Source organism: Anolis sagrei, chromosome X, assembly GCF_037176765.1.
Source record: "Anolis sagrei isolate rAnoSag1 chromosome X, rAnoSag1.mat, whole genome shotgun sequence".
Lineage (NCBI taxonomy): Eukaryota > Metazoa > Chordata > Lepidosauria > Squamata > Dactyloidae > Anolis > Anolis sagrei.
The window spans coordinates 88,326,739-88,346,296 of record NC_090034.1 but is presented as its reverse complement, the minus strand read 5'-3'; the positions used below and the strand labels follow the sequence as shown (position 1 = coordinate 88,346,296).

General features: G+C 43.6%; 1 protein-coding gene across 3 annotated transcripts in view; it reads left to right on the top strand.

Annotated features, from left to right (window-relative positions):
• Window positions 1-1,660: 1,660 nt before the first annotated feature.
• The window catches only part of APLP1 (amyloid beta precursor like protein 1), an 83,166-nt gene continuing 65,268 nt past the window's right edge, over window positions 1,661-19,558 (top strand). For 2 of the 3 annotated variants that reach the window (XM_060783908.2, XM_060783907.2), the window contains exons 1-2: window positions 1,661-1,982; window positions 18,726-18,893. In XM_060783908.2, the coding sequence (XP_060639891.2) occupies window positions 1,917-1,982; window positions 18,726-18,893 (234 nt within the window). In that variant the 5' untranslated portion in view covers window positions 1,661-1,916. The remainder of the gene's footprint in view (window positions 1,983-18,725; window positions 18,894-19,558) is intronic. The other variant, XM_060783909.2, reaches the window with a different exon arrangement.

The window sequence follows — 19,558 nt, the reverse complement described above, 5'->3', positions numbered from 1 at the left end:
TGTGTTCGATTTTAGCCTGTTCTTGTAAGCCGCTCCGAGCCCCAGGGGAGTGGCGGCATATAAGTTCGAATAATAAATAAATAAATAAATATTTGCTTGAGATAGTGCTTGCAGTTCTGGAGGGACTGCAAGCATCTCATAGACTTAGCATGGGGATTTGGTTAACCAGTTAAAATTCATGAGTAAACTGGGTTTTAAAAAAAAATCTGAAACATTTCGGGGGGGGGTTGAACCCCTAAAAAAAAACCCCTCGCTACAGGCCTGAAGTTGTGTGTGTGTGTGTTGAATGCTCTCATTAAGGAGGCCAGACTTGGTGGAGGTGGTTGACAGGGGCGGAGCTGCAGGGTATTGAAGGCTGCTCTGTCCCCTGCTGTGCTCTTGGCTTCAGCGTGAGCTAGGAGGCAGGTTTCAAACCCCCCCCCCCCCCGAAAATTTCAACCCCTCCCAAAAATTTTTTCTGGCTACGGCCCTGGGACCAAGGGAGAGAGAGAGAGAGAGAGAAAGCTCCTCCGGCTGGAGGTATCTCCCACCTCCGCTCCCTCCTTTGTTTTTGCGCCTACCTTCAGGAAAGGTGGGCATCTCCATTTCCACCGCTCTCTCTCTCTCTCTCTCTTGGTCCCAATGGCTGATGAGAAAGTCAGGAGAAGAGGTGACTTTTGGTGCACATGCCGGGATCTTCAGGCATGCCTCCGGACCCAAAGTGGGCCAGGCATGGGAGCAAGTGCGGCAAGTAACTGGGATGTATAGTTCACCTATACAAGCCCGACAGCTCACTGGAGGGAAGGATACTAGAGACAAAGTTGAAGTACTTTGGCCACATCATGAGGAGACAGGAAAGCCTAGAGAAGACAATTATGCTGGGGAAAGTGGAAGGCAAAAGGAAGCGGGGCCGACCAAAGGCAAGATGGATGGATGGCATCCTTGAAGTGACTGGACTGACCTTGAAGGAGCTGGGGGTGGTGACGGCTGACAAGGAGCACTGGCGTGGGCTGGTCCATGAGGTCACGAAGAGTCGGAGACGACTGAACGAATGAACAACAACAACATAGGTTCTTGTGGGTTTTTTCGGGCTATAGAGCCATGTTCTAGAGGCATTTCTCCTGACGTTTCGCCTGCATCTATGGCAAGCTTCCTCAGAGGTTGTGAGGTCACAACCTCTGAGGAAGCTTGCCACAGATGCAGGCGAAACGTCAGGAGAAATGCCTCTAGAACATGGCTCTATAGCCCGAAAAAACCCACAAGAACCTAGTGATTCCAGCCATGAAAGCCTTCGACAAACAACAACATAGTTCACCTACAATCAAAGAGCATTCTGAACTCCACCAATGATGGAATTGAACCAAATATGGCACACAGAACTCCCATGACAAACAGAAAATATATATATCAATGATTGGTTGGGGGGGGGGGGGCGCCAAAATACTGTTTGCTTACCGTTGAAAATTACCTAGGGCCGCCTCTGTATGTCTATGTATTGCTATGCTTGTTTCCCGTGGCCCCTCCCGCTCTGCCTGCAGCCAGGGCCCGCCCCAATGGGAGGAGCCTGAGTGGAGTCTCGCGCTCGCCTCTGGGTCTGGGTCTGGGGCTCCTCCCTGCGGGGCGTGTCGTGGCTGCAGGCAGAGCAGGAGAGGAGAGGGGGGGGGGCGGCAGAGCTGCAGCAACAGCAGCGGCGGGCGGGGCGGCAGCAGCAGGCACAGCAGCAGCAGTGTCGGGGCCGGCGCCTCCTGTCACTCCCTCTCTCTCTCCCTCCCTCCCTCTCTCTCTGCCCAGCTGGTGGCCAAAAGCCGGCGAGCCCCGAGGAAGGCACCCGTCCGCTTGGAGAGCCTCTCCTCTTGACCCGGGAAAAGAGAGGAAAGGGGGAGAACCCCACCCTCGGGGGCTTCGGGAAAAAGGAAAGGCGCAGGGCGGCTTGAGCCATGGCCGGGGGCGCGCGGAGCCTGCTGGCGGTGGCTTCGCTGCTCCTGGTGGGAGCCAACACCCAGGTGAGGGGAAGGGAAGGGGAGAAGGGGCTCCCAAGGTCAGCAAGGAGGAGACCTGCCTCCCCGGGGATGGATGTCCCACTCTGATCCTCTCCATGGATAAGAGGAAGGAAAGAAAGAAAGAGGCTTTTGCTTTGGAGGGGGCTTTATGTAAGAATCTAGGAAAAGGGATTGGATGGGCAGCCAAACAGGCACCCTCTTGCAATGCTTTAGTTTCTGCCAATGCCTTGCTTTCTGTGCTTGGAGCAGGACTGCATCTCTCCCACCTTTCAAAAGGAGACAAGGGGCTTGGCATGGCATCCTTTCTTCTCCCCCATCTGCCTCCCTCCTCCTCCTCCTCCACTGCAACATCTGCCTCCAGGATGAGAAGGAAAAGCCTTGGCAGGGCCTGCAACCAAGCAGAGACACCTGACAAACACACCCATGGTTGCCTTTTCCTCTCTGCATTTGGCCCTTTTGGTCTTTCTTTTCCAGACCTGTTTGCAAATAAACCCCACTGACCTGACTGTGTTGTCCAAGGCTTTCATGGCTGGAATCACAGGGTTTGCTTGGAGTTTTCCCTGCTGTCTGGCCATGTTCCAGAAGCATCCTCTCCTGACGTTTTGCCTGCATCTATGGCATGCATCCTCATGGCTGGAATCAATGGGTTGCTTTGAGTTTTCGTGACTGAAGCATTCTCTCCTGACATTTTGCCCACATCTATGGCAAGCATCCTCAGAGGTTGAGGGGTCTGCTGGAAACTAGGCAAGGGATGTTTATATCTCTGTGGAATGTCCAGGGTGGGAGAAAGAACTCTTGTCTGCTCAAGGCAAGTGTGAATGTTGCAATTGGCCACCTTGATTAGCATTGAATGGCGTTGCAGCTTCAAAGCCTGGCTGTTTCCTGCCTGGGGGGAGCCTTTGTTGGTAAGTGTTCGTTGGCCCTAATTGATTTTAGTCTGGAATTCCCCTGCTTTTTTAGTGTAATAATTTTTTTGATTGTACGTAAGAATCCAGGAAAGGGATTGCATGGCATCCTCCGCCAATGCCTTGGTTTCTGCCAGTGCTGTGAATGTTGCAATTGGCCGGCTTGATTAGCATTGCATGGGTCCTCTCCAAGTATTCTCCAAGCAGCTTCAAAGCCTGGCTGCTTTCTGTCTGGGGGAATCCTTTGTTGGGAGGTGTTAGCTGCCTTAATTGATTCTTGTCTGGAATTCCCCTGCTTTTTGAGTGTAAGAATTTTTTTGATTCTGTGTAAGAATCCAGGAAAGGGATTGGATGGGGAGCCAAGAAGGCACCCTCCACCAATGCCTTGTTTTTTGCCAATGCTGTGGATGTTGCAATTGACCATCTTAATTAGCATCGCGTGGCCTTGCAGCTTCAAAGCCTGGCTTCTTCCTGCCTGGTGAAATCCTTTGTTTGGAGGTGTTAGTTGGCCCTGATTGATTCTTGTCTGGAATTCCCCTACTTTTTGAGTATTTACTGTCCTGATTTTAGAGGGTTTTTTAAAAAAAAATATTGGTAGCTGGATTTTCTTCATTTGCATGGTTTCCTCCACATGCTCATGGATTTCAGTGGCTTCTCTGTGTAGTCTAACATGGTGGTTGTTAGAGTGGCCCATTTGGAAGAACTTCTCGACAGCTACAGGATATGCTGCCACAGAGTGTGTAGGAGTCTCCTTCTCGGGAGGCATTTATGTAGAGGCCGGGTGGACCATCTGTCTGGGGTGCTTTGATTGTGCTTTTCCTGCATGGCAGAAGGGGGTTGGGCTGAATGGCCATCTTCCAAGGATTCTATGACCTGCTGAATTAGTCATAGCTGCAAATGGTTACTCCTGCCTTGGATGCTCAAAGCCTGACCAGGTTATTTGGGCAAGCATCTCTGCATAGAAGAAAAACAAATGCAGCAAAAGATCATAGAGGTGACCGCTTGTGGCTTTTTCGTGCGAACCAACACCAGTAAACATCTTGCCTGGGAAGAGCAGACCCTTGGGAAAGGGAACCAGTCAAAATTGCCAGACCTCCGCTTAGGTTGAGAGGATGAGCCCTTTGATTTATCCGCCTGACACAATGATGAGGGTTAAAGAGAGGTCCTCCTGCCTCAGGACGGCAGCGTGTCAGATGCAAACACTGTGAAAACCAGCGTAGATGCCCTCCCACCCTTTAGGATGAAGCCTGCAGAGTCCTTCCCATCTGCTTGGCAGGGAGAGCCTGGTGGGAGCCAAACCGTGCCTGGTGCTGCTTTGAGTCCTCCCATCTGTGTGGTCAAGGCTGCCACTCTCCGGTTTCTCCGGCCAGCCTTCAAGGGTAGTCTATCGTGTGTTTCTCCAACCAGTATTCCCTGCCCAGGATCCAATGCTGACCAGCTGCTGTGTTCTGGATGGGTCTTCTGTTACTATATATCTTCCTTGTATTTTCGAAGGCTTTCATGGCCGGAATCACTGGGATGTTGTGAGATTTCCAGTCTGTATGGCCATGTTTGAGAAGCATTCTCTCCTGATGTTTTGCCTGCATCTATGGCAGGCATCCTCAGAAGTTGTGAGGTCTGTTGGAAAATAGGAAAATGGGGTTTATATTTCTGAAGAATGTCAGGGCGGGAGAAATCACTTCCCAACAAAGGATTCCCCCAGGCAGTAAGAAGCCAGACCATGAAACTGTCAAGCCATTAAATGCAAATCAAGGTGGCCAGTTGAAACAGTCACACCTACCTCCAACAGTTCTTTCTCCCGCCCTGGACTTTCTACTGATATATAAACCCAATTTTCTTAGGGTTGTTGTAGGTTTTTCCAGGCTATATGGCCATGTTCTGGAGGCAATTTTTCTCCTGATGTTTCGCCTGCATCTATGGCAAGCATCCTCAGAGGTAGTGAGGATGCTTGCCATAGATACAGGCGAAACGTCAGGAGAAGAATTGCCTCCAGAACATGGCCATATAGCCCGGAAAAACCTACAACAACCCAGTGATCCCGGCCATGAAAGCCAATTTTCTTAGTTTGCAACAGACCTCACAACCTCTGAGGATTTTTTTTTGTCATGAGAAACTTGAGAAACTGCAAGTTGCTTCTGGTGTGAGAGAATTGGCCATCTGCAAGGATGTTGCCCAGGGGACGCCCAGATGTTTTCATGTTTCACCATCCTTGTGGGAGGCTTCTCTCATGTCCCTGCACAGGGAGCTGGAGCTGACAGAGGGAGCTCATCCACACTGTCCCCAGATTCAAACCTTTGTTGACCTGCCAGTCTTAAGTCCTGCCAGCACAAGGGTTTAACCCATTGCGTCACCTCTGAGGATGCCTTCCATAAATGCAGGCAAAACGTCAGGAGAGCATCCTTCTGGAACATGGCCATACAGCCTGGAAAACTTACAACAACCCATGTATCTTCCTGTTGCTCAATTATTGCCCTCTTCTGAGACATCGTGCTGTGGGCCTTTGGTATCCTTGGTTCCAGGACCTCTGTGGATACCAAAATACATGGGTACTCAAGTCACTTCATACGTAATGGCTTGCTAAAATGGCATCCTTTAAGCAAAACGGCAAAACCATGGTTGGCCTTTTCAATTCAGAGGCTTCTGCTCCTGTTTTAATGTGAAGGGGAGGGAGGAGACATGAGCTCTTTGCATGTGGTTTAGGCTCCATTGTCGGCCACAGCCCTTTACATCCTATCTCTGGATCCAAAGCTGCTTGACCACTCTTTATCTGGGCCGCCCCACTTGACACCCTTGTTATTCAGAGGAGCTGCCATCATTTTTTGATTGGAGACTGCTAATGTTTCTGACTCAAAGAGCCATTCCCTGCATACACACTCAGTAGGCTTGGGTTCTCTTGGGCCCATTGCATCATCATCATCATCATCATCATTGTTATTGTTGTTATTATATTTATGTCCCACTGTTATCTCTTGACTGAGATACAAAGAGGTTCACAGCATTAAAAATAGAACAATGGAATTAAAAACCCACAAAATACAAATACCAAAATAAAATTAAACATAAAAGTCAATGAAAATAGCTGAAAGCATAAAATACAGAATCATAGATATCACGATGCAGGAATATCAGGAATGTTTATTTATTTACGACATTTATATCCTGTGCCCTTCTCAGTCCGGAGCGGCTTACAAGTTATATATACATACAATATATTATATTATTAGCATAACACAATATTAGTATTATATATTACTATATTGTACTATACTGCAATATTATTAGTAAAATTACATGTAATATATAATATACAATTATATTTTATTACAATCTTATGATCAATATATGTACATACAATATATTATATTAGTATAGCACAATATTAATATTATATATTACTATATTGTACTATTTCACTACATTGCAATATTATTAGTAACATTACACGTAATATATAATATACAATCATTATATTGTATTATTTATTTATTTATTGTGTCAGGAGCAAACCAAACAGTTGTATTATATTGCATTATTATTAGTAGTATTATACTTTATTACATTATAATATTGTCAATATTGTATGTATATACAATATATTATATTATTAGCATAGCACAATATTAGTATTATATATTACTATATTATACCATACCACTATACTGCAATATTATTAGTAATATTACATGTAATATATAATATACAATTATTGTATTATTAGTATTATATTGTATTACATTACAATATTATTATCAATATTATTTGTATATACAATATATTATATTATTAGCATAGCACAATATTAGTATTATATATTGCTATTATATTGTACTAGTCCACTATACAGCAATATTATTAGTAATATCACATGTCATATATCATATATAATTATTATATTGTATTATTAGTAGTATATTATGATCAATATTATATTATATACAATATATTATATGATTAGCACAGCACAATATTAGTATAATATATTACTATATTATATTATACCATTATATTGCAATATTATTAGTAATATCACATGTAATATATCATATACAATTATTATATTGTATTATTAGTAGTATTGTTTTACATTATATTATGATCAATATTATATGTATACACAATATATTATATGGTTAGCATAGCACAATATTAATATTATATATTACTATATTGGACTATTCCACTATACTGCAATATTATTAGTAATATCACATGTAAAATATCATATACAATTATTATATTGTATTATTATTATTAGTATTATATTGTATGACATTATAATATTATCAATATTATATGTACATGCAATATATGATTAGCATAGCACAGTATTAGTATTATATATTACTATGTTGTGCTGTACCACTATATTGCAATACTATTAGTAATATATAATATACAATTATTATTTTGTATTATTAGTAGTATTATATATTACTATATTGTACTGTACCACTATATTGCAATACTATTAGTAATATAGGATATAGAATTATTATATTGTATTATTATTAGTATTATATATTACTATATTGTACTGTACCACTATATTGCAATACTATTAGTAATATATAATATACCATTATTATATTGTATTATTAATCCAGTCCTTCTGAAAGAAGACCTTCTGTAAGGAGAATGATTCGTATTCTATAACTAACTACAGCTTCTATTAAAACCCTTGGTGTTCATGTGTGTGTTAGGATTGAGCTGTGGTTGAAAGCCCTTGCTTTCTCTTTTTTTGTTCTGCTGCTTGGAAAAATCTTTGCAGATCTGATCATGGAGGAAACGGGGAGCCTCTATTGCATTGGAGATGTATTTGCAATGATGGCAAAATTTACAGTGCTAAGTAGCCTAGCTGGTTGGCGATACTTCCGTGTACCTTTAAGTGGCAGCCAAGCAATAAGCATTTTTGCGATGACTCCCCCTCTCAAATTGGCTTGCCTCCTCTTGGGACGTGTGACTACCAGCCCTTGGGATCTATGACCTCAACTCTGCGCCATCAGAAAGTTGGCTTTTATTGTATTTTTGTACGATGATGATAAGGGCCGCTGATTTTGAATAGCTTCATAGAAAACCCATTCTTTTCAGTGACTGATGATCCTAATGTTGTCAAAATGACATCATCCAAACAGTGACTTGTCAGCATGGCAGGGGTTTGGACTGAATGGCCCACGAGGTCTCTGCCACTATGATTCGAGGATACAAGGGATCCCTAAAATCTAGCAGAATGATCCATTTCAAAGGGGCGGAAATTTGGAAGAGTATTTCCAAACAATCCAAAGAAATAGAAAGGAGGAAAGCATGAAAATGAACAAGATCTGGCTACCAGTTTAAAAAAAACAGTAAATAAAGAGCAGTACTAAAAAAGCAAGGAAATTCCAGACAAGACTCAATCAGGGCCGGCTAGCACCTCCCAACAAAGGATTCCCCCAGGCAGCAAGCAGCTAGGCTTTGAAGTTGCAAGGCCATTCAGTGCTAATTAAGGTGGACAATTATAACACTCATAGAATCATAGAGTTGGAAGAGACCTCGTAAACCATCCAGTCCAACTCCCTGCCAAGAAGCAGGAAAATTGCATTCAAAGCACCCCCGACAGATGGCCATCCAGCCTCTGTTTAAAAGCTTCCAAAGAAGGAGACTTCACCACATTCCGAGGCAGAGAGTTCCACTGCTGAACGGCTCTCACAGTCAGGAAGTTCTTCCTAATGTTCAGATAAAATCTCCTTTCTTGTAGTTGAAGCCATTGTTCCCTTGTGTCCTAGTCTCCAGGGCTGCAGAAAACAAGCTTGTTCCTTCCTCCCTATGACTTCCTCTCACGTATTTATACATGGCTATCATGTATCCGCTCAAGCTTCTCATCTTCAGGCTAAACATGCCTAGCTCTTGGAAGCCACTCCTCATAGGGCTTGTTCTCCGTTCACACTTGCCTCCAGCAGGCAATATCTGTGGACATTCCACAGATATATAAACCCCACTTGCCTAGTTTCCAACAACCTCATAACCTCTGAGGATGCCAGCCATAGATGCGGGCAAAATGTCAGGAGAGAATGCTTCTGGAACATGGCCACACAGCCTGGAAAACTCACTGCAACCCAGTGATTCCAGCCACGAAAGCCTTCGACAACATATTAAATCCAAGGAAAGCTAAGCATGCTTGGTGACCACAGAATGATGAGATGGGGATGGAACTGAATATCCTAAGGCTGACTGAATAGAAGCACATTCCATGCTGCCACATTTTGTTGCCAGTTTTGCATCCCAGTGGCCATTGGTAATGAAAAGCTAAGTGGAACCTCCATGAATACGGCTAGTGTACCTTGTCGCTGGAGGATGGGAATTTGGTTGGCTGTGTTTGCAAACAGGATCATGGGCTCAATATGCCATTGGCTGACATCCCAGCAAGGATTTTGTTAGGAAGGAGACTAAGTGAGCTTGGCATCATTTCCCTTTTGAGATATTGTATTATTTTGGGTATATATTCCTTCACGGTATTATCTTCGGACCTCATCACACTAGAGAATGAATCCACTTAAAATTCGGTTTCTGCCTCCTACAGAATTTTGGGGTTTGTAATTTAGGGAGGAGCTTTTAACAGCCTCACTAAACTACAAACCCCAGAATTCTGCAAGAGGTAGAAACCGGATTTTAAGTGGATTTATGCTCTAGTGTGATAACAACAACAACAACAATCTTCATTTATACCTTGCCACCATCTCCCCAAAGGGGACTCGGGGCGGCTTACATGAGGCCAGGCCCACCAGTACATTACAACAAAATAAAACCAAAATAACAAAACAAACATCACAATAAATAAAACCACAAGAATGCAATAAAACAATACAAAATAGCACATGACGTCTTTGGAAAGGGTTAAAAGGCGTGTTGGAGTATTTTGTCTACCAAGGGTCAAAACTCATGCCACTCTTGGATCTTTTGAAATAACTTATTGATGTTTGGGAAATATCAACTCCAGTTTGTTTTTCTTATGGGGACAATTATTTGTGGCTTAAGATATGTGTAGTTCATTTTTTTTAAAAAAAACAACAACATCTTAACACAACAAAAAAACAACAGCATCTTGATGTTTTGTTACCTGCATTTAGTTTTGCAAAATGAGGACATAATTTAAGGTACAGGAAATGCAAGTGGCCATTTATATATCAGGAGAAGCTTGATCTGAATAGCCAGTAGTGTTTCTTCAGATGTTTTTTCCCCTTCGTAGCCTGACGGGGCTGGAGAGGAATTCATCCATTTTCATTCCACATAATCAATCCATGGAAGATGGCCATCTGTCAGGGGTGATTTGAATGCAATATTCCTGCTTCTTGGCAGGGGGTTGGACTGGATGACCCATGAGGTCTCTTCCAACTCTTTGATTCTATGATTCTAAGATCCTTTGCCCAGAAGCAAACCATGCCATAATTGATTGCTGCGAGTTTTCCAGGCTGTATGGCCATGTTCCAGAAGCATTCTCTCCTGACATTTCACCTGCATCTATGGCAAGCATCCTCAGAGGTTGTGAGGTCTATTTGGAAACTAGGAAAGCGGGGTTTATATATCTGTGGAATATCCAGGGCGGGACAAAGAACTCTTGTTTGCTTGAAGCAGGTGTGGATGTTGTAATTGGCCACCTTTATTAGTATTGAATGGCCTTGCAGCTTCAGTGTCTGGCTGCTTACTGCCTGGGAGAATCCTTTGTTGGGAGGTGATTAGCTGATCATGATTGTTTCTTGTCTGGATTTCCCTGTCTTTTAGTGTTATTCTTTATTTACTGTCCTGATTTTAGAGTTTTTTTAAATACTGGTAGCCAGATTTTGTTCATTTTCATGGTTTCCTTCTTTCTGTTGAAACTATCCACATACTTGTGGATTTCAAGGGCTCCTCTGTGTAGTCTGACATGGTGGTTGTTAGAATGGTTCAGCATTTCTGTGTTCCCAAGTAATATGCTGTGTCCAGGTTGATTCACCAAGTGGTCTGCTATGGCTGGTCACCTCCCAACAAAGAATTTCCCCAAGCAGTGAGCAGCCAGACCTTGAAATCCAGAAACAATCAGGACCAGCTAATCACCTCCCAACAAAAAATTCCCCAGGCAGGAAGCAGCCAGACATTGAAGCTGCAAGGCCATTAAATGCTAATCAAGGTGGCCAATTGCAACATTCACACCCGCCTCAAACAGACAAGAGTTCTTTCTCCCACCCTGCACATTCCACAGATTTATAAACCCCACTTTAGTAGCTTCCAACAGACTTCACAACCTCTGAGGATGCCTGCCATAGATGTGGGTGAAACGTCAGGAGAGAATGCTTCTGGAACATGACCATACAGCACAAAAAAACTCACAACAACATACTTGTAAGATAGTGGGTTGCTGTGTAACATCTGGAGGTTCACATATTGCCCATCCATGTGGCACGCAGTGGCGTACACTTGTCAGAATTCCTGACTATTAGACAACTGGCTAGGGCTTCTGAGAGTTGGAGAATCTCACAACCTCTGAGGATACCTGCCATAGATTCAGGTGAAACGTCAGGAGAGAATGCTTCTGGAACATGACCATTCAGCACAAAAAAACTCACAACAACATACTTGTAAGATAGTGGGTTGCTGTGTAACATCTGGAGGTTCACATATTGCCCATCCATGTGGCACGCAGTGGCGTACACTTGTCAGAATTCCTGACTATTAGACAACTGGCTAGGGCTTCTGAGAGTTGGAGAATCTCACAACCTCTGAGGATACCTGCCATAGATTCAGGTGAAACGTCAGGAGAGAATGCTTCTGGAACATGGCCATACAGCCCGGAAAACTCACAGCAACCCAGTAATTCCGGCCATGAAAGCCTTAGACAATACATGCCATAATGGATGCACCAGTTTAGCTCCTTAATCTGTTGCAATTTCTACCTATGTCCATCCCAGATTTAGCAATTTGCTGACTTGGATGAGTTTAGAGCAGGCATGGGCAAACTTTGGCCCTCCAGGTGTTTGCCCATGCCTGGTTTAAAGAGTATAACTAGGGAAGAATTGTCCTCTCTGCAGGTCTGGGAAAGGGGAGAAAGTCAACAAACTGATCCTGTCTAAAGTGAAGGCTAGTAACATGACCAAATCCCATTTCTTGTGGGTAAGATTGCCCATAATGTGGAGTCTATTTACTATTAACTTCCCCTTGTCTTTTGACTAGCAAGCCTGAAGAAGGGCTGTCCCCTGCTGCCGCTCCCTTCCTCCATCTCAGCACAGCCAGCTGGGGCTGGAGATGATGCATTGAGCAACTTGAATCAGCTGGAGGGAGATGTGGGATGGGTTGGGGGGTGGGCAGCTTCAAAGAGATGCAGAGAAAACAGGAGAAGCCCTTTTTATCTCCCTTCCCCATATTCAGTGTCTGCCTCTTTGAGACTTGCATCAGACTACAAGGCAAGGTTGGGGGTAGTCACAATCGCCTTTCCACTCTCCCCACCACCTTGCTTTTTTTCCACAATGCCATCTCCACCACACCCTCCCAGCCCACCCCAGTTAAGAGGTCCTTGTGGTATAGTTGGAAGGGAAAACAGGTGGACGCTTCCTCTCCCCTCCCTCCTATCTCATCTCGCTAAGTGCTGTGCAGAGGGCACAGGAGAGGAGGGGGATTAGCGCTGCATTTATTAATCCCAGTGCCAATTAACTGCTTCCATGCCGCTCTGTCTCCCAGTATCCCGGAGACTCTTTGTTTTGTCCCCATCGCCCTCCCTACGCCCCTGGCTCTTGAGCAAGGTACTGGATCAGAGAGACAACCCAGCCTCTTTTTTTTCTCCTTTTTCGTCCCCCTTTTTTTTACCTCTTCCTTGCATATCTGATGTCTAACCCCACTCCACCCTGGCCTGGAGGGAGGTCAGCCTTCAACCAAATTGCAGCAGCTGCTTAATCGCTCAGAGCACCAGCTTAGCCACGGGATCCAACTTAATCCAGGCCTCACTTCTCCATTGTCCTCCCCCTTCTATATGTACACATACACTTACGCACACACGCACACAGACATAGTGCTTAGTCTATTTTTTCAAGCCCAGAGGGGAAAATGTATTTGGAGTTTGTATATGCCCCCATATATTTAGTATATATGTGGTATATACACACCACTTTTCCATTGTCCTCCGCCTTATATATGTACACATACACTTATGCATGCACACACACATACATAGCACTCCCCAAAGGTGACTCGAGGCAGCTAACATGAGGCGAAGCCCAAAGATACAATACAGCAAAATAAAGGGCAAAATACAGCAACAAAAATTACATTACAATAAAGTACATACAGTGGCAAAATAAAGTAAACAAAGCAAAATAGCATAATAGAAAATCAAACACATATATATGGTACACATACACTTATGTGCACAAACACACATAGTGCTTAGTCTAGCTCTTCAAGCCCGGGGCGGGGGGGATGTATTTGGAGAGTATGCCCTCATATATATATATATATATATAGTATATATGTGGTATATATATGCCACTTCTCCATTGTCCTCCGCCTTATATATGTACACATGCACTTATGCACACATGCACACACACACACACATAGTGTTTAGTCTGTCTTCAAGCCCGGAGGGGAAAATGTCTTTGAAGTATGTATTTGGAGTATATGCCCTCATCTATTTGGTATATATGTGGTATATATCTATGCCACTTCACCATTGTCCTCCGACTTTAATAATAATAATAATCATCATCATCATCTTTATTTATACCACGCCACCATCTCCCTGAAGGGAACTCAGGGCAGCTAACATGAGGCCAATACAGCAAAATAAAGTGCAACATACAGCAACAAAAATTACATCACAATAAAGTACATACAGTGGCAAAATAAAGTAAACAAAGCAAAATAGCATAAAAGAAAATCAAACACATATATATGGCACACATACACTTACACGCACAAACACACATAGTCTAGCTCCTCAAGCCCAAAGGGGAGGGGAATGTATATGCAGAGTATAACCTCATATATTTTATATATATATATATATATATATATATATATATATATATATTTGGTATATATGTGGTATATATACACCACTTCTCCATTGTCCTCCCCCTTATATGTAGACGTACACTTATGCACATGCGTGCGCACACAAACACACACGCACAGAGTGCTTAGTCAATTCCTTCAAGCATGGAGGGGAAAATGTATTTGGAGTATATGCCCTCATATATTTGGTGTATATGTGGTATATATATGCCACTTCTCCTTTGTCCTCCCCCTTCTATATGTACACATACACTTACGTGCACGCACGCATATTGCTTAGACTGTTTCTTCAGGCCTGGAGGGAAAAATGCATTCAGAGTACATATTTGGGGTATATGCCCATATATATTTGGTATGTATATATGTGGTATATGTACACCACTTCTCCATTGTCCTCCTCCTTACGTATGTACACATACACTTATGCACACAAATAGTGCTTAGTCTATTTCCTCAAGCCTGGAGGGGAAAATGTATTTGGAGTATGTATTTGGAGTATATGCCCCCATATATTTGATATATATGAGGTATATATATGCCACTTCTCCATTGTCCTCCGCCTTATATATGTACACATACACTTACGCATGCACACACACATAGTGCTTAGTCTATTTCTTCAAGCCCTGAGGGGAAAATGTATTCTGAGTATGCATTTGGAGTATATGCCCTCATATATTTGATATATATATGTGGGATATATAGTCCACTTCGCCGTTGTCCTCTGCCTTATATATGGTACACATACGCACACACGCACACATAGTGCTTAGTCTAGCTCTTCAAGCCCTGGGGGACGGGGGGGGGGGTGTATTTGGTGAATGTATTTGGAGTATATGCCCTCATATATTTGGTATATATGTGTGTGTGTATATATATGCCACTTCTCCATTGTCCTCCCCCTTCTATATGTACACATACACTTATGCACATGCACACACACACATAGTGCTTAGTCTATTTCTTCAAGCTCGGGGAGGGGGAGGAGGGAATGTATTCGGAATATTATTTGGGGTATATGCCCTCATATAATTGGTATATATGTGGTATATATACACCACTTCTCCATTGTCTTCCCCCTTCTATACTATGGAATGCACACATAGTGCTCTGTCTATTAGAGTCAAACTGCCGGTGGCAGGTGATTCCTTGTTTTTCTTTCTTTCATCCAAACTATTCCAACTATCGCTTTGCCCTTCAGCTAGAGGCAGGAAATGGAGCTTCCATAGTTAATTTCAGTCGGAGCCGTCTGGGACTGCAAGGAGAGTGGGAGTGGCACACACAGGCACACACTACAGATACACATCTTGTATCTGTGCTGACACTCTGCAAGCCTGCTCGTTGTTGTTGTAATGTGTCTTGAAGTCATTTCCAAACTTATTTCCAGTTCTTCTGTGGTCTCCCAGTTCCCAAACCTCCAATCCTTTCCTTAGGTTTGTTCTCAGTTGCAGCCATGGTTTCTATCCTTCAAACCCTTCAAGGCTTTTGTTGACACTTGGTTTGACTGGTCCCCATTCTTGACTTGCAACATGCCCACTACTTCTTTCTCTATCTTTTGCCGACCGTAACTCCCCCTGGCCTTATTTGTCCACTAAGGTCATTGCCCATGTCTTTTGATTTGATACCTTGAGAACACCATTATTATTATTATTATTATTATTATTATTATTCATATCAGAAGCGAACCGAGGGTACAGTTGTAATGTATTTTTAAAATGCTCACAAAGTTTAAAAACTTGGCATTATACAAGATGCCCTTTGACCAGTAGCTGTCCACTTGGAGTGCCTCTGGTGTTACTCTAAGAAGGTCCTCCATTATGCATGTGGCAGGGCTCGGACTGCATTGTAATAGGTGATCTGTGGTTTGCTCTTCTCCACACTCGGGACATGAGAGAAGACTCCCCGCAGGATTGCAATACATCTAGGCGTCCCCTGGGCAATGTCTTTGTAGACAACTGATTCTCTCACACCACAAATAACCAGAAGTGATGATTATAATAATATTCAACACCTTTGTTAAGGACTTAGATGAAGGGTTAGAAGGCATGATCATCAAGTTTGCAGACGACACCAAATCGGGAGGGATAGTCAATACTCCAGGAGACAGGAGCAGAATTCAAAACGATGTGAACAGATTAGAGAGATGAGCCAAAGCGAACAAAATGAAGTTCAACGGGGACAAATGCAAGATACTCCACTTAGGCAGAAAAAATGAAATGCAAAGATACAGAATGCAGAACTCCTGGCTTGACAGCAGTACATGTGAAAAAGACCTTGGAGTCCTTGTGGACAACAAGTTAAACATGATTCAACAATGTGATGCTGCAGCTAAAAAAGCCAATGGTATTTTGGCCTGTATAAATAGGAGCATAGTGTCTAGATCCAGGGAAGTCATGCTACCCCTCTATTCTGCCTTGGTTAGACCACACCTGGAATACTGTGTCCAATTCCGGGCATTGCAATAGAAGAGAGATATTGACAAGTTGGAATGTGTCCAGAGGAGGGTGACTAAAATCTCCAGATCTTTGATCATTTTAGTCACCCTCCTCTGGACACATTCCAACTTGTCAATATCTCTCTTCTATTGCGATGCCCGGAATTGGACACAGTATTCCAGGTGTGGTCTAACCAAGGCAGAATAGAGGGGTAGCATGACTTCCCTGGATCTAGACACTATGCTCCTATTTATACAGGCCAAAATACCATATGAAGAGCAGCTTAAAGAGCTGGGCATGTTTAGCCTGCAGAAGAGAAGGCTGAAAGGAGACTTGATGAGGGCCGTGTATCAATATGTGAGGGGAAGTCATAGGGAGGAGAGAGCAAGCTTGTTTTCTGCTGGCTTGGAGACTAGGATGTGGAACAATAGTCTCAAACTACAAGAAAGGAGATTCCACCTGAACATGAGGAAGAACTTCCTGACTGTGAAAGCTGTTCAGCAGTGGAATGCTCTACTCCAAAGTGTTATGGAGGCTTTTAAACAGAGGCTGGATGGCCATCTGTTGGGGGTGCTTTGAATGCGATTTTCCTGTTTCTTGGCAGGGGGTTGGACTGGCTGGCCCAGGAGGTCTCTTCCAACTCTATGATACTATGATTCTATGACTCTATATAAATAAAAATGTAATGTTTGTTTGTGGAATTAACATATCTCAAAAACCACTGGACGAATTGACACCAAATTTAGACACAAGACACTTACCAGGACAACAAGTGGCCATCACTCATAAAAACACAACAGAAGGGAGTTAAAAGGTCAAAAAAAAGCAAAAAGACACTGCAGCGCATGCGCAAAAACAATTCCTTCTGGCAAACAAAACTCACTAAAGCATATCCACACTCTCTTCCGGACTATAGCTCCCAGCATCCCATAGACCAGGCAGTTTAGGAGAGGAGGATGATCCAAATGTACTGTTTCCAAGATGCAAGCTTTCTTCTCCTTGGATTTCTTTGAGAGCATCCCAATCCCTGCATATTTCCAATTTCCTATTACTGGACTGCAGATAGATTAGATAAGATAGATAGATAAGATATATATATATATAGAGAGAGAGAGAGAGAGAGAGAGAGAGAGAGATAGGTAGAAGAATAGGTAAAGAAGGAAGAAAGATTAGAAAGAAGAAGGGAAAGAAAAAGGAAGAAAGGGAAGAGGAAGAGAAGGAAGGAAGGAAGGAAGGAAGGAAGGAAGGAGAGAATAAAAGAAAATAAAAAGGAAGGAGAGAAAGAGGGAGGGAAGGTTGGTCACAGCAACGTTTGGTGGGTACAGCTAGTAATAATAATAATAACAATAATCTTTAGTTGTATACCTGCCTATCTCCAAGGGTACTCGGGGCGGTCTCCAACATATAAGGCAAAACATTCAATTTGCCAGAATGGAAAACCATTCAGACAAATTAAAATGAACATCATAAAACATACAATCACAGTAAAACATACATAAAAAATTAAAAATCAATTCCGATATACCTCCATCAGAAAGGTTCAAAATACCAATGGCCAGAATAACAAAATAGACATGGTAAATATTCAAGGGCTGGGCAAGGGATAGTGCAACTATGTGAATGGGCCATTGTTTGTTCTTTGAGTCAGGCAGTAGAGATAATGGAAACGGATTTATCATTGATCCTAAGCCAGGCAGATGTTGGTGTTTCAGTGGCTTGTTGGTGATGGAAGGGAGGCACCTTCTTCTCCACCCCTCGGGTCTCTAGGCCAGGATGGTGGATTCTGGCACTGGGGAAAATACCTGACCTTTGCATCTGTGGTAACACACAATGAAAATGCTGAAGTACTGTGGGGAATCAAGGAGGGGGATGAACTGGAGGATGAACACCCACCAGGAGAGGGATGAGTGGGCATATGGAGAGATTTGTGGGCATGGAAGGTAAAAGGAGGAGGAAAAGATTGGAGTGGGGGAGGATGGGCTGGCTAGTGGGACTGGGCCCAAGATGAGAAATTGTTGAGGGAGGGGCTGGTGATGCAGTATTAATTTCCATTTGGGAGCTGGTCTCCATGGCAACAGTGAAGATCTGGCAACTCCATGGGGAGCGGTTACCACAGCAACAACATCCCTGTGGTTGCTGAGGAGGAGGAAAAGAGAGATTGGTGGTGCAAACAAACATGGGAGGGGGGAAGGAAGGGACAGGAAGTGAGAAGCCAGGTAGAGGAGAAGATTCTGGGTGGAATTGGGGTGTGTCCAAGAACTCCTTTCCACCCAAGGTCGGGAAGATGCCTGAGCTTCCTTTCCTACTTGCCGTGTGATGTAAAACATGTGCCTTTGGCGTTTTCATGGAAGGCGCTGGCTGATCATTTTTGCTCCTCTTGTGTGTTGCAGGGGATGGGAGCGGCCCTTGGCCCGGCCCTTGGGACCCCCCAGGTGGCCATGTTCTGTGGGAAACTGGTCCTGCATCTCAATGTACAGACGGGGCGCTGGGAGCCTGATGCCTCCGGCACCCACACCTGCTTCCGCACCACCGACGAGATCCGGAGCTACTGCCAGGAGGTACACTTCCTTTCTCCGCCCTTGTGTAAAAAAAGAATCTCACTAAAGCCCTCTTCTTTTTGTTCACTACACACTCTATTTCTTCAACCAACCTCTATTCCTGCCTATCTTCCACACTGCCTATCTCTATCTGTGTTTTGATCAGACTCAGTCCCTATTTATATTTCCATTTTATTTGTGTGTTTCCCCCACTCCCCACCCGCATGTTGTTTAGCATATACATGAAGCCTCTGGGAGAGATAATCCAGAGCAGTGATTCTCAACCTGTGGGTCCCCAGATGTTTTGACTTTCAACTCCCAGAAGTCCTAATAGCTATCCTAATAGCATTTTTGGGAGTTGTAGGCCAAAACACCTGGGGACTCACAGGTTGAGAACCATTGATCCAGAGTTTTGGAGTTGAATGTCATCTGTATGCAGATGATGTCCAGCTCTACTACTCCTTTCCACCTACCGCTAAGGAGGCTGTTCTGGTTCCAAACCCATGCTTGGCTGCTGTGACAGTCTGGATGAGGGTGAACAAATTAAAATTGAATCCAGACAAAACAGAGGCACTCCTGGTCAGTCGTAAGGCCGAACAGGGTGTAGGATTACAGCCTGTGTTGGAAGGGGTTACACTCCCCCTGAAGACACAGGTTTGCAGCTTGGGAGTAATCCTGGACTCATC